This window comes from Euprymna scolopes, chromosome 12 (genome assembly GCF_053919585.1).
Source record: "Euprymna scolopes isolate OS-2025 chromosome 12, ASM5391958v1, whole genome shotgun sequence".
In the NCBI taxonomy this organism is placed as follows: Eukaryota; Metazoa; Mollusca; class Cephalopoda; order Sepiida; family Sepiolidae; genus Euprymna; species Euprymna scolopes.
The window spans coordinates 78,924,650-78,940,405 of NC_136493.1; the positions used below are offsets into that span (position 1 = coordinate 78,924,650).

General features: G+C 34.0%; 1 protein-coding gene across 2 annotated transcripts in view; it reads right to left on the bottom strand.

Moving 5' to 3' along the window:
- Nucleotides 1-15,756, bottom strand: part of LOC145291354 (testis-expressed protein 10-like) — a 55,382-nt gene that overhangs the window by 26,791 nt on the left and 12,835 nt on the right. For both annotated transcript variants that reach the window (XM_080137123.1, XM_080137124.1), the window contains exons 2-6: nt 13,171-13,376; nt 10,305-11,026; nt 9,412-9,527; nt 8,060-8,169; nt 197-352 (exon numbers count right to left, since the gene is read on the bottom strand). In XM_080137123.1, the coding sequence (XP_079993249.1) occupies nt 197-352; nt 8,060-8,169; nt 9,412-9,527; nt 10,305-11,026; nt 13,171-13,371 (1,305 nt within the window). In that variant the 5' untranslated portion in view covers nt 13,372-13,376. The remainder of the gene's footprint in view (nt 1-196; nt 353-8,059; nt 8,170-9,411; nt 9,528-10,304; nt 11,027-13,170; nt 13,377-15,756) is intronic.

Sequence of the window (15,756 nt, forward strand, 5' to 3'; positions counted from 1 at the left end):
TAAAAAAATAAATAGTTAATTATTAAAATGTCATTTTGCAAAACTAATATGTAAATTAGTAGACCTTACGACTGATATCACATATACATAAAGACAAATCAGATTTTTATACGTTTTTTGTGAAAAATAAAGCAGGAGTGCACGGCAGCTACGGCCAAAATGCTAGTTGTCTAAAAATAAGAAAAAGTTTATCTACCGCAGATGTCTGCCACTTTGGTACTTTGGCTGTTTTAAATGGTTTTATCATCTTTTGGTCAGTCTGGCATTCACCACTTGTGTATGTGCTGTATGGAAAGGCAACCATCAGACGATTCACCAGTGTTACTCCATACATCTGTGAGAACCAGCCTCTCTAGCAATAAATAAACATATTTTTTTAAATAGTTAAAAGAAACAAAAAAGAAAAGCAAAATAATTCCATACAAATAAAGAAAAACTATAGCGAGAGAGAGAGAGAGAGAGAGAGAGAGAGAGAGAGAGAGAAACAAGGTATAACAAACAGAAAGGTTTAATTTTGGATTTTGTTTTTTTATAATTTTTTGTTAAAATTCAACTGGTTTTGCAAACTCACCTTTTCTTTATTCAAACTATTTAACTTGAGTTCAATAGGTGCCCTAACAGGTCACACGTTTTCTAGTATATATATTATTAATTCATATACTCACATAAAATGTCATGAGATATTTTATGCAGTGATTTGCAGTATTTACTTCAATAGTGCTCAATACACAAGTAGAGCTAGTTAGTAAGTTATGAAAAGATATTTATGGAAAGTAAGCTGCACAGAATCTTCTGTTTTATTCCCATAGGGACTTGTCAGACTAAAATGCATTTTAGCTTGACGAGACTCTACCATGGAGATTCTGCACCACTTTACCAGAAATAAACATTGATTTTTTATTGTTCATGTAAAAAAGTTAGGACTTTATTGGTAACACTTGTATACAATTGTTCCGGTCCATAGTTGGAATTTAAGTATATACAGTAATACCTTGAAATATGAATAAACTAAGACATGATTTTTTTTGGAATACAATGATACATTGTATCTATATGTACATCCTAAGATACAATTTTGGTTTTTAGATACAATTTCAAAAATTGCGAAAATGAAAAAATGAAAAGCAAAGTGTGTGTGTGTGTGTGTGTGTGTGTGTGTGTGTGTGTGTGAATGATGTGTACTGTAAGGTAGGTTACATTGTCTCAGTCTTCTTTCTCTGCCTAGCTCACCTTTCTTAGCCGCTCATCCCTATATCCATAAGTTGGTTATAATTTTATTCTTTCTTTTTTATTTATCCTTTGTTATAATAGGACTTAAATATTAAGCTTTTATTAAGTTCATTCAACGTTTTTAATTGTGTATAATCTTTTTAGTTACCATATTGTTTGCATGTGTGTGTGTGAGACTTGCTTTTCTCTCTCTCTCTCTCTCCCTCCCTCCTCGCATACATCCCATACGCTAGCACTCGGCTAGATAGTGAGTAAAATTATTTTTATTCTTTTTATTAACATTTACTATTATATATCAATTTCTGTGTCATTAATATTTATCTTTCTTTAGCGATTAGAGGGTGTAATTTTATCTTTCTTTAGCGATTAGAAGGTGTAATTTTATCTTTCTTTAGCGATTAGAAGGTGTAATTTTATCTTTCTTTAGCGATTAGAAGGTGTAATTTGAGCTAGTTTTAGGTAATTTTTTCACCATTGGAACGGATTAATTCAGTTTCTTTTAATTCAAATGGGAATAATTATTTTGAGAATTTTTTGGAGATACAACAGTGGTCATGAAACAAATTAAATTCATATCTCAAGGTATTACTGCAAGAGTTTTTAATTATAATCATCAACACAAATAAAGTACATAATATATTTATTTATATATAAAAGTGAGAATGTGTGTGTGTGAGAAGACAACTCTCAATCTATATATTTCACAAATTTTGGATCTACAGACTTGAAATTTGATATCTAGGGTATTCAGAAAAACTTTGCAAAAAACTTTTTAATTGGTTTTCATTCGGAAAAAAAGAGTTGCTAAGGGGTTAAAATTGGTATGTAGGGGTAGTCTGATTTTTATCTTTGTCAACTGTTTCATGAATGCGCATGCGTGAATCGTTCACATGACAGATTACTCATGTTATGCGAGTTTGCAAACACTTTTTAAAAGATAGTGTCATTTAAGTATATACTTATATATATTTGATATAAGTATATACTTATACTTATATATATTTGATTTAAGTATATACTTATATATATTTGATTTAAGTATATACTTATATATATTTGATTTAAGTATATACTTATATATATTTGATTTAAGTATATACTTATATATATTTGATTTAAGTATATACTTATATATATTTGATTTAAGTATATACTTATATATATTTGATTTAAGTATATACTTATACTTATATATATTTCATTTAAGTATATACTTATACTTATATATATTTCATTTAAGTATATACTTATACTTATATATATTTCATTTAAGTATATACTTATACTTATATATATTTCATTTAAGTATATACTTATACTTATACATATTTGATTCACTGTCTTTAAGTTTTGGTTTCAGTCTCAGCTTAAGTATTTTTTTTTGACTTACAAGTGACCTGTTTAGAAAAACATAATACTCACATGCATATGTTTCAGTTTCTTTTCATTCTTTTTTTTTTTTTTTTTTAAAAGAATTTAATGTTACGTTTAATGTTTGTAATAAATAAGAATACTGCATTAATTAAAATATAATAGTTTTGTGTATTTTACCACCGGGCAATGTTGAATGGTCTACTAGTGTGCATATATATATATATATATATATATGTTTTTTTTTGTTTTTTTTTAATATAATTATTCACCGACACGTGTTTCGTCTATGACTCATCAGAATGCTTGAATATATATATATATATATATATATTTCCACAGCTAGACAACATTGCAGCTCACAAGAGCCATGACAGCCAACAAACCGAAAGTCTAAGACTCGAGTTTTGCCCTCATTTTGGGCTCATCAGTTAGACACATCCAAACTCTGGATTTGGAACCTGAGCCCCTTGCATGTAAGGCGAGCACTATATTAACTAAGCAAACACCACACACACAAGAAAGCCTATTAAATGAGACAGATCAAGCAAACCGCTGCGAAAATCCGACAATAGACTGAACCAACCTCATACAGAACAAGGAGCGTGGTCATCGCAATCAACTATAACTCAAGCCAACGTCTCACAAGTAGGAATTATATTCATGTACAAACCATATCTGGCATAGAACGACCCACTGCAGTTGATTTGTTGTAAAACCAAACTCCTCCTCTTCTGATCATTATAAATTTTTTTTTTATCATGATTTTAGGTGTAGTGGTAGATAATATGGGTTATAGTTAGATCAAGCAAACTGTGGAGAAATCCGACAGTGGATTGAACCTACCTCATATCGAATAAGGGACGTAGTCATCGCAACCAGCTATAACACAAGTCGACATCTCACAAGTAGGAATTTTATACTCATAAAGACAATGTCATCATGACATGCTAACCTAGTGAGCAATCAACAATAGAATCTTCAGAATGCGAGAGAATCTATAATTATTTCCACAGCCAGACAACAGTTAGGCATATCTGAACTCAGGATTTGAAACCCAAAACCCTTGCATGCAATTTGAATTCTACACTTGATGATTGACCAGTGCCTTCTATCTACTTGTAGTTAGAATGTTCTGTAATTTTTTCATTATATTTTGGAGAAAATTACTACTTTGTATTTTCTTTTTCCAAGTTGTTTTTTTTTGTCTTTTAGTAATAGTTGATAGAGCTTGACCTGACCAGCCAACTGATCAGATAGTCTCTCCGACCTCCTGTCTAGCCTGGGTAAGTGTCTAAGTAATGTCATGGAAGGTGAAGATGCTTAATACCTCACCTTCAAGTCCCTCAACTATCAGGATTCTATCCAAGGCATCACAGGTGACCACATTGTGGGATTTTTTACTTTTTGGAGGGGGGGGGGCTAGTCAATGTAATTTAATATCCCATCGACAGGGCTATCATAACGATCGGTTACTTAGTTTAGGAATATCGCACAAAAGCATATAAACTAGCAAGGATACCAGACATTGCTCAAGAATGTGGATAACAATTATAAAAAATGTGTAACATTTTTCTTTCAAAACTTATTTTTACAAAGTTTTGAACACATTTCCTCCTCCATTTTTTTGTAGCTGGTTCAATATAAAAAGAAAAAAGAAAAAGTGTAATTAAACTGATCTAGTTTTAATATTTTTGGAATAACTATAAGTAAAAAGGAAAGTAACATTTTCCCACGCATTAATTTAAACTCGGTTGACTCCAAGAACATGATTAGTGTTTTTTTTTTACTATAGCCAGGGTCACACTAAATCTGATGATTTAAGCTTTTTAAGAGTATCTTGTGTAGTTTCTGAGTTTTAACCAGACTCACAGACAGAAATCATATATAACAGCTTTATAAATACATAAACCTATCAAACTTCATGAAGACATATTTCTTTAACATTTTTTTTTGTTTTCTTTGACTGTCATAAAAACTAATACAAGATTTACAAAAAAAAAAAAATTTTTTAAGCAGAGATGCAGAGTCAGCATTTGTTTTACAGCTGACTCTCTGCGATTTTTTTCAACTTTAATTCACCCTAAGCTGATATAAAGGGTGACTGTGATTAGGGTCCAGATTTATAGGGAGCATCCTAAGTAATAGTCGTGCAACAGAATGTTTATACTACAAATTTCTGCATGATGTCAAGGGAGAAGTGAGAGAATTCGAAAAGTAACAATCGCAGGAAAGAAGTTATTTGAATAGAAAGTTTTTCAGCATTTTCAGACTTTTACAATGAATAGGGTAGGCTTTTTCTGATAGTTGCATTGCTTGGGGATATAATAATACATTGCCTTAAGGAGAAATGCTTCCCAACACCCTAGAAAACTTCATCAGTCCACCTCATATATAAAAATTTCGGATATGAATCATCTCCCTCTCAGTACAAACTAATCAGTCTTCTGTGCATCAAAAATAACCTGCTCAGTGACATGCAATATGATTTCTGTTCTGCAAGATCAACAGCTGGTATACAAACTGTTTTCGTTTCTAGAGCAATAGTTGACATATCAAAGGCTTTTAATAGAGTATGACCTAAAGGCCCACTTCATAAAATTGCCAGCTATAGAATAGCTGGAAATGTCCTCTCAGTTATTAAATCTTTTATCTCTGATAGGCTTATAACAGTTATTGATGGGCAGATATCAGAAACTCAGTATTAATGTTAGCATCCCTCAAGATTCCATCCTGGCCCTAACTCTCTTCCTGATCTTCATCAATGATCTCCTAAATCACATTTTTAGATATTTATGCAGACAACACAATCTATGGGAACAGTTCAAAGGCCAACAATAACCAAGGTTTTTCTGATTCTCCTTCGTTTGATCTTGAGAACATGATACACTGGAGAAAAAAGGTTGCTAGTTAATTATAATTCATTAGAATCTATATAATATGATATAAATGCGGGAGTGCCTCAGGGGTCTATCCTTGGACTTCTGTTATTCCTAATATTCATAAATAACCTCCCTGACAAAATTGTCTGCGAGATGGGTATATATGCTGATGACACCACGCTCTATAACAGACACGACAGGAAAACAAATGAGCAGATATCTAAAGAAATGGCAGAAACACTAGAGGATGACCTCTGATCCGTAGTGGAATGGGGACAAAAATGAATGGTCACGTTCAATGCTACCAAGACTAAACTTGTTTCTTTCAATAATTACAAGAAACCTTCTCTACCACCAATGACTATCTGAAAGTACATCTTTTAAACTCCTCAGCCTAACGTTCACAGGAAACATGAGTTGGAACAATTACATTGAGAACATTGCCAGGACCACTGCGAAGATTGTGGGTTCTCTCTTCCGTACTATAAAGCTATTAACGCCCGAAAGTATCCTATACCTCTATAAGGCCACCATTCGCCCATGTATGGAGTATTGTTGTCATATTTGGGTTGGTGCATCTGCCACTAGTCTCTCGCTCCTAGACAAGGTTCAAAAGAGAGTCGCCAATCTGATAGGTCCTGAACTGTCAGATAAACTTCAGCCTCTGTCCCATCAACGAAATGTTGCATCCCTCTGTCTGATCTACAAGTACTTTAACGGTGAATGCTCTGAAGAACTGCAAGCACTTGTGCCCCTTTGACATAAATACCTCTGACAAACAGCAAAATCCCACCACTTCACGGTAGAGATCCCTAGATGTAAGAGAGCCTTTTACTTCAGTAGTTTCTTTCCCAGAACCACTAGACTTTGGAATTCCCTTCTGGATCTCTGCTGCCCCAACTGTACCGACATGCAGAAGTTCAAGTGTAACGTGAACCGACATCTTGCTGCCCAACTCCCTACACAGTAACCCTGATGCTTATGTACCTGATAGTAATCCCCTACAACAAAGTGGCAATGTGCCTTGTTTGGGGTGAAAATGCAATAAAAAAAATAAAATCGCTTTGACCCCCATCCCGCCCAATTTAAATGAATGGCTCTCGGAGAAGCTACATGTCTTGACAAGCTTCTGGAATCGACCTTCACTCCTGATCTGAAATGGAACATATACATCAAATCTGTTGGCAAGATCGTTGGAAAAATGGTTGGATCAATCTATTGCTTCAGTAGGTATATCACTGACGATGCAATCCTCTCTGTATAAAAGTCATGTACGCCCTAAAATGGAGTACTGTTGCCATATCTGGGCAGGAGCTGCTCAGCACACCCTGTCCAGACTTTATAGAGTTCAAAACCGGCTTTGAAACCTAGTAGGTGATGCCCTTTGGCTTTTCCCTGCAACTTTTTTTCCTCACAGAAGATGTTGTGAGCCTGCCTCTGCTCTATCATCATTTTCATGATAAGTGGTCGATTGAACTCCAATCTATGGTTCCCCTTGGCAAACTTTCAACAAACACTCGACTAACTACTACCACTATATACGATTTCACCCACTCTCTAACTGTGCTTAAATCTAACGCTGATTCCATGAACAAAGCTTCTTTCCCAGAACTGCCCACATGTGGAACATTGTTCCATTGGCCTGCTTCCCAGTTGAATACAACATGGTAGCCTTCAAATTCAATGTAAACAAGTTCTTGTTGAGCCGTCTCCATAAATAATCAAATTCTACCCAATTTACACCATTAACGATTACTACACTATCACCTTACATTCATTAACACTTATCCTTAAGTGGCCTTCAGGCCTTGATAAGTGTCAATACATTGTATCTATGTTTACGCCCTAAGATAAAACTATTTTTTTAGATACGATTTCAAAAATCATGTGACACCAAAAAATTAAAAAGTCAAAAAAAGAAATACAAAACACAAAGCAAGAAAAAAGTGTGTGTGTGTGTGTGTTGTAGGATAGGCTGTCTCACCTTTCTTTCCCTGTCTCCTCCTAGCTCATATTCGTTAACTGCTCATCCCTGTCTCCATGGTAAGTTGATTACCATTTTATTCATTTTATTTTTATTCATCCTTTCTGTTACATTAAGACTTAAATATTAAGCATTTATTAAGTTTATCCAACATTTTTCATTATATATAATCTTGCCTTTTTAATTACCATAGCATGTGTGTGTGTGTGGTAGCCTTACTTCTCTCTCTCCCTCTCACCTCTTTTGCATCCATTCCGTATGCTAGCACTCGCCTAGGCAGCGAGTACGACTATTTTTTATTGTTTTTATTAACATTATATATTAATTTCAGTGTCATTACTGTTGTATTTACCTTTTTTTAGCGATTGTTGACCATTATTTGAGCTTGTTTTGAGTAATTCAAATGAGAATAATTATTTTGACATACAATTTTTTTCCGAGATACAACGGCAGTCATATAACAAATTATGTTGAGAGTATTTATGTTTGGGATGAGGGATACAGGTTAAATTCATTGGTGCATATTGTGTGGCAATACTTGCAAATAAAAACACTGAGATGCAATATTATAGTGACGGAACATGAAACTCACCATTTTTAAATTGCCTGCTTTTACAGTTAAGTCAATGTATTGACAAACGAGCTTCAACAATTCAGCCATACTTGCCATGATGGGAAGAAAAGCTGGAGACATTTGAATTCCTATGAATAGAATGATGTAAAACAAAAATCATAATAATCTTAGAATCAACAAGAATGTTACGTTTCTGAATTTTTGAAGATGACAATAATTTGTATTCTTTGAACTACTGCTCTCATCTTGAATGTTATTCTCACATTTCGGACATAACCTTTCATCTTCTTTAGGTATATTCTGTCAAACTTGAGAATCTGCAAAAAATTTAAAACGGAATCCCTTATTTAATCAATGGGGGTAGCATGCTCTCGTTCTGTCAGCCATGACTAGATAGAAATCTTAAGTAATTCACAATTGCATTCTTAGTATCGCCTACACTGAGGACTGAACCTTCAACCTCCAGAATAGTGTGACTTAAAACTGAATTTGACTTACTACTTTATCTATTACATCACAAGTCCTTGTGAACAATTCTAGTATGAATTTTGAAACGAGTATGCTACTCCATGGATTAAATTCTGTATGAAATTTCATGGAAACCCAGAGTTCAAGGAGATACACCTGAAGAAAATCAGAGATTACATTAGAAAAAACATTCAAGAGTAGCGATAGGTGTCCATCCGTGCCTGATCATAAAATATGCTTAAATATATTTGAATTCATGCAGATTTCATATTTATTATTACAGGACTTACCGAGAGACAGTAAATATTGTTACATCTAACACGTTATTCAGTAGCAATTCATGCCATACATTTGGCAGCTCCAATCCACGACACATGCTCATCTCTACAATCAGTCCAGCAGAAATTGGATCATTTTGGTGACCTTTCATCTGGCAGACCGAAGTATTCTTTCTGGCTAGTCCTAGAAGATACACCTTCCCAGACCTTACCTCTCATCTTTCTGGTGGAGTTTATTGCTTACCAGGGAATTTTTAAAAACCAGTGCTCGTGTTGTAGAGACAATGGCTTCCTTTTCGTCTTCTGACCTTATGTCACATCTCCCTGCCTTGGGGAGAAAGTAAATAATGGTGATTTGTAGCAGTTATGACTCCAGAATCCTGTTGTATACTTCTGTAATCCAACTTTTGTTAACACAGTTTTTAACTACATCACTGTTTTTATCATTACTAGCCTGTAAGGCTACAACAATGACAATTAAGAATTCAAGACACTACAACAAAGCTAAAGAAAAAAAAATGTTTTTTATTCATTAAAATAATAGTTAAATTCTAGTTTCCAATTCCTTCTAAATTTTGAAAAAGATAAATAAAATTGTTTGAAAAGTCAAAAGAATAAACTCACTTGTACCAGAGGTTTGCGCTTCAGGGCTGCACTCAACCCAACATTCAAGAACGAGAGGTACAAGCATCTCCACAAAATTTTGAACCTGTCTTTTGTTTTCCAAAACCTGAAAGTTTCTGGGGGTTTTTTTTAATAAAACAAAAACATTTTAATTAAGATTAAATTCTATTTAAAAAAAATAAAACAATACAAAATGTTTTAATTAGAATTAAATTATATTTAAAAGAAAAAAAATGTTTTAGAATTAAATTATATCTTGAAAAAATAAAATAAAAATGTTTTAATTAGAATTAAATTATAAAGTCATTATAAATGTAATGGAAAATTTTTTTTTTTTGTAATACTTGTATAAACAATAAAGCAATTTACATGGTATAAATAGAATATCACATAGCTGTTGTGGTTCTTGTGCAAAATTCCTTCATATTAAAATACAAAAATCACATTATTTTGGATTCTTCGGACTATGGTTCTACTATTGAGTGTTATTTTCACAATTTTTTAGTCAATGTAAACTCCCACCTTTTTCAGGTTTGTCTTGTCAAACTGGGAAATCTTTCTGTCTAACTTTAGAACCGGCACAGAATTTTGAACAGAATGATTTATTTATGCATAGGAGTAGCATGTTCTTATTCCATCAGTCATAATTGGATAGATTCCAGAGTTTGACAGAAATATTTCTAAGATATACCTGAAGAAGGTCAGAGATTACATTGACTGAAACACTGTGAAAATAACATCCTAGACGAGAACAGAAGCTCGAAGAATCCAAATAATATGAAGAAAGACAAAGTCATTCAAATAATTCAAATTAGTTTTCCTCTCATAATTTTTATACAAAACATTCTCGCTTCACATACTTCATATTATAAAAATATTCTCGCTCCACATACCTTGTATTATTGTTTTTCTTTTTCTGTTGATATGCATCATTTAGCCGCAATACAACTTGCTGATCCTGTTCATAATCTGACCATTCAATAATAGTCATGCCGTTTGTATTGCTGCAACCATTGGCCTGTTCAGTAGGATGCATTTTTCCATGCCTGAGATTGACCAATTGAACATGACTGCCTTCTTCTTCAATGATAACTGAGAGTATTTTGGATAATCTCTGCATCACATTCAGCCTCCATTTAATCAATGATAGTTTGCTATCCGGATTCATGGAGAGTGTGCGTACCATGTCGCTCCCCTTTTCAGACCCAGATTGCCGCAACAATGATATCTGATGGATGAAATTTGGCAGCAATTGGCCGGAATTGCGAATGACCTGCTTTGGGAAATGTTTAAGTAGCTGGTCAAAAATGAAGAGCGAGTCTCTTTTGCGATTCTCATCAATGTGGGTCATGGCGCAACATAAGTGAGCACTCAACTGCGGGAAGAAAGGATTAAGGGCTTTCTCACATACCATTGGCAAGACAGTGCGCAGGAGGCCTAAGTTGGCTTGTCGCACACTAGGTGTATTATCTGTGAACAATTCAGCAGTCTTTTGTAGGATTGATGACAAATTATCAGTCAATAAGGCAGGATGCGCTTTTAATAATTCTTGAAGACCTTTTACTCCATCTTTTCGTATTGAACCATTGTAATGCTGACATTGGGTTAACAAATCCTGAAAGAAAGAAGAAAAATATATTCAACAGGAATTTGAGTACGTATTTACCTTTTCTTTTCACAAGGTCAAGTGTGGATTTGAAGAAAGTGTTTCGATGGAATGAACTGCATGCAAACCTGACACATCCAGGTCTTCAGTCCGTGTTGTTAACCATTCTCATCAAAAAAAAAGCTGACATCAAGACGAATTTCCCAATCAGAACAAAGGGAGGAATCACATCTCCCCTACTCCATTTGTGTGCAGAAAGGGCAGCGTAAAAACTTTTTATCCTAAACAACTCCAAAAGTAAGTCAAAATTAAGAGAAAGACACCAAGTACATATGTGAGGAGCGAAAGAGACAGGAAGTCACTCTTTGATGAAGCATGTTAGCGAATCTCCTACACCACCTTCATGAATCATCTTAACGTTCATGGCAAAATTAACATTTTTAGTTTTCAGAGAGAACTGTCCTAAGAGGGAAAAGAAAGGCAAGAGGAAAAGAGTAAAAACATGAAAAGTGAAAGAAAAATAAAACAAGAGAGAGGAAAAAAGTAGTGTTGGGGCAATTAATCGGAATTGGCAATCAGAAAAATTTACACTTTTTGGGTATCGGCATTGGAAAATTTTGTGCCTATTTCCTAAAGTCAAAAACGATTCTTCCAATTGTCTTTTTTATTTGATTATATTTAAAACAAAATCTAACACTGCTGGTTGTAATGGTAAAATAATAAATATATATTGAATAAAATAAAATATGCATTGGGTGCGCTTGAAAGCCAAATCACAATGCGTAATTACGAAAATAAACAAATATATTACTTGCTTGAAATTTATAATTTAAATATATTTCGGAGTCAAACTCTATCGTCAGTATTTTTGTACATCTTTTTTCTTCTTCTTTCTTACTGAGGATGGAGTTTGATTTCGAATGTAGAAGTTCAAATGTAATGTGAACCAACATCTTGTTAATCTTTCCTAGGCATGATTTCAAATAGTAACCCTTTACATCCAAGTGGTGATATGCCTTGTTAGGGGTGAACATAAGTATAAAAAAAAAAAAAAAAAAAAAAAAAATTAACTCTTTGAGTTCATTCAAATCATCAGTGAACTTTCAACTGAAAGTTTCGATTTTGTTATTTCACGAGTCGATAATTTGAATCAACTCTAACAGCCTCTTAAATGATCAAGGTCTATCCATGTCAATGAAACCGTGGTACGCTTCTGAAATATCTAGCAGTTTTTAAATAATTTGTATTTTAGCTCTCACATTTTTGCGAGTGAGAACTTTATAGATTTCTTTTCAACATATCCCAATAGTAGTCCAGATTAAAAATGTATTTGTAGGATGAAATCAAAAGAATATTCACTGAGATTATATAATAATGTGTAAAAACAAATTATTTATAGTAATATTTATGCAGACATATATAGGCTTTGCTACACTGACATGACAATGTTTCAATCTCTAGTAACCAAGATCTCTTCAGGATTTCCAATATGAACAACGAAAGGAAACTGAAAAGACAAACATTTTTTGCCTGATGAGATCTTAGTTATTAATAACTACAGATCGAAACATTATCATGCCCGTGTAGCAAAACCTGCACATGTCTGCATAAATTTATAAATAAACAAAATTTTTATATAACCAAAACCATCAAATATAATAAATCTCACCTGTCTGCTTAAATGTATGTATGTCTAAAACTTTCAACAGAGGCGATGGATTTTCATAAGATCGGTATCGTTTTGGAGCTCGACCCTTCAGACGACAAACATCGAAAAATTAGCTAAAAACATTTATTCCTTCACCTGGGCACTTTTCTACAAGGAGAGGCAGCTCTTTTCGCCAATATTTTCGAAAGTCATCTCCTCTTTTCAATTGACTAGCCTTAATTTAAACCTTTGCCACTTCAGGCTTAGCGATGGCCACAACAGTAAAGACGTCACTTTTTTTCACATTCTTTTCCTCCACGATGCGGGTTCGAGCCTGCCTGCCTGCCTGCCTGCCTACTACCATTTTTTTTTTTTGCTTACCTCCAAACACCCGAGCAACGCTGGGCACCCAAACTAGTCAAATATAAAGATAGAAAAGGGAATTTCTACAAAAGTATTTGATGCCTGGGGGGGAGGTCGGGGGGGGGGGCTAATTTTTTCCTACCTTGATGCTGAGGTTGCGTTTGGTGGTTGGTAACGATGAATCTTTCGTGCGAATGTGCTGAAGAACTTCAATAGTCTGTGTCTTAAAACTGGTGTCTGTGTAATTATCGGCTTTTGGGAGGCGTTTCCCAACTTTCACACGTTTCTTTATGAAATCTTTAAACTTTTTCTTTTTCGATTTTGCTGTCTTTGGTTTTCCCATTGTTTCTGAAAGAGAAAACAAAAAAACAAAAAGAAAAATAAGCCAATCTCCAAACTGAAAATGAAAACTCGGAACAAATTGAAGAACAAGAATGGAACAAAGTCGAATGCACACTACACACAAGTGTTAATAAACTACAAAATAAAAAATAAAAATTTGATTTTAGGATTGTATTATACTGTAGATAGATCGAAACGCAATCCAAACAAACACAAAAATGATGGCTTGAATAGCTACCCTCTTTTTCTCCACGTTTTTGGGATTTGCTTTTTTGTTCACTTCTAAAAGCATCTTAAGAGTTTTTACAGAAAGGTACTAACTCGATATTTTTCAACCAACAAAATTTGTTTCGGTTGAGGAAAAAAGTTGTGTACCATGTTAAAGTACAGGATTTATTATGCAAAAATTTATTAAACAACCATAATAAAGATATTCCTTGTCCACAATCTTTGACCAAACTTTTAAATTTGATCAAAGTATTCTAGTGAATATTTCATCGAAGCCCCATCTGATTCCATATTCAAAATAAATTAATTAGAAAGTCACTCAGACTCATAGATGAAATAAGACAACAGATGACATTGAAAAAAATGCATTTATTTTGGCCATGCTGAAAAGGTATTAAAAAGAAGTAACATCTCAATCTTTACAAGATGCATCTTTGTAGATTACATCCGATCGATGGTTAGCCAACAACAGAATGTCTGGTTAGTACGCTTTCAAACTCCAACATGGAGGAACAGGACAAACTCCTTCATATGCACCGTAAGATGTCCAACAAATCTTATTCTTAAGCCAAGACATTTGATTGGCCGATGATAGAACCTGTTTGTTTCCATCATTTTCCACAATCTACAAATTTTCAGATTCAGTAAAAGTACCAATCCTTTAATTTTGTTCCCCAAAATTTTGGAAAGACTTCTTTGACTTTATTGAAATACAAAAATCTAAAAGTGAAGGTGAGTTTTGAGACATTCATCGGAGGGGGGGGGGACAAAATGGAGGAAACATTTTTCCCCATGAACATCTGATAATAAATATATTTTGTGTTGAATACATAATTGTTTTTGTCAGCAAACCATTACAGTTTTAGGATAAATAAAACTGGTATATTCTGTCATCATCATATCATATGAATCCGAAGATTCTATTGTTAGCATTGGTTTCCCTGATATTTTTGGAGTCAGAATTCTTTCTAGAAAAACATTGGGTATTTATGGGAGAAACAATGTGAAGGTTGCCAACATCCTAAGTGAAAGCGATTTTGTGGAACAAGCCGGATTCAAATTTTGAATACTCAGGTCGTCAGTTCATGTCATTAATCACTTGACCACCTTCATTTTTGTTATCAGAGAAGGATGTTGATATAACAACAGAATGGTTTTGTTGTGCTGATTGTGTTTGCTTGTTATGTGTAATTTATTAATGCTTGATATGTCGATGCAACCAGATTCTTCTGTTATGTCGATTGAACTTTGCTGTCTTTTTTCAATTTCATTTCACATCATTTGAGGATCTGGAAGCAAACCTTATCTGCAGGGTCCTTCCACCCCTCTCTACCTGGTTGGCATAAATGTGCTGGTGAGCAGCTAAAAATCTGAGTGGCAAACAATCCAAGGTGACCTAGCAGCAAGTAGTTGGAATCGGGATTGGTTAGCCATATCGTTCATGATCAGCAAAAGCGAACTGTGATGATTAGAGATGCTGTACTTGCTTGGAAGAAAGCTGGCTCAAATTGATGCAAGAACAAGTACAAATGTTAACTACAGGCCTAATTCATGAGAGTACTTCCTTGCAGTGTTTTATTAATGCCGTTTTGGTATTTTCCAAAAAAAAAAAAAAAAAGGAGTTTCATGTGAGTTTTCAACCATCATTTATAGTTTAAAACACTGTATTGATCAGAATAGACTATAGTCAGATGGAGAAAAATTTATACTCCATCCAATTCTTCAATCTTGTTGCTGATCTTTTTGGTAAAATCTGGCTTTGAATTGTTTTGTCGAAATGACGAACGTGACAATTTTCAATCAGTTCATCATAGACTTGATCATGTTGCTTATAGTAAATGTCAGCATTTACAGCACAACCATTTGGCATCAATTCAAAATGCGAGATTCCACCAAATAGAAATCATGATCTTCTATCAAAATTATTTCAACATGGCAAACTCTAGAGATTCAGTGGACCAGATTATGTTCCACATCAGCTTTAATCGTCATCAGCTAAGTGTTTCTTTGTCCATCACATCACTTTTTCCAATCCTCAAGGAGAGCTGAGGCAATTGCTTTGTAAATGAATTCTCCTGGTTAACGGTGAAGAGCATGACCCAGCTGCATAGGTGTCTTGTGAGAATGACTTGTCAGAGAGATTTAATTTTGTAGAAAC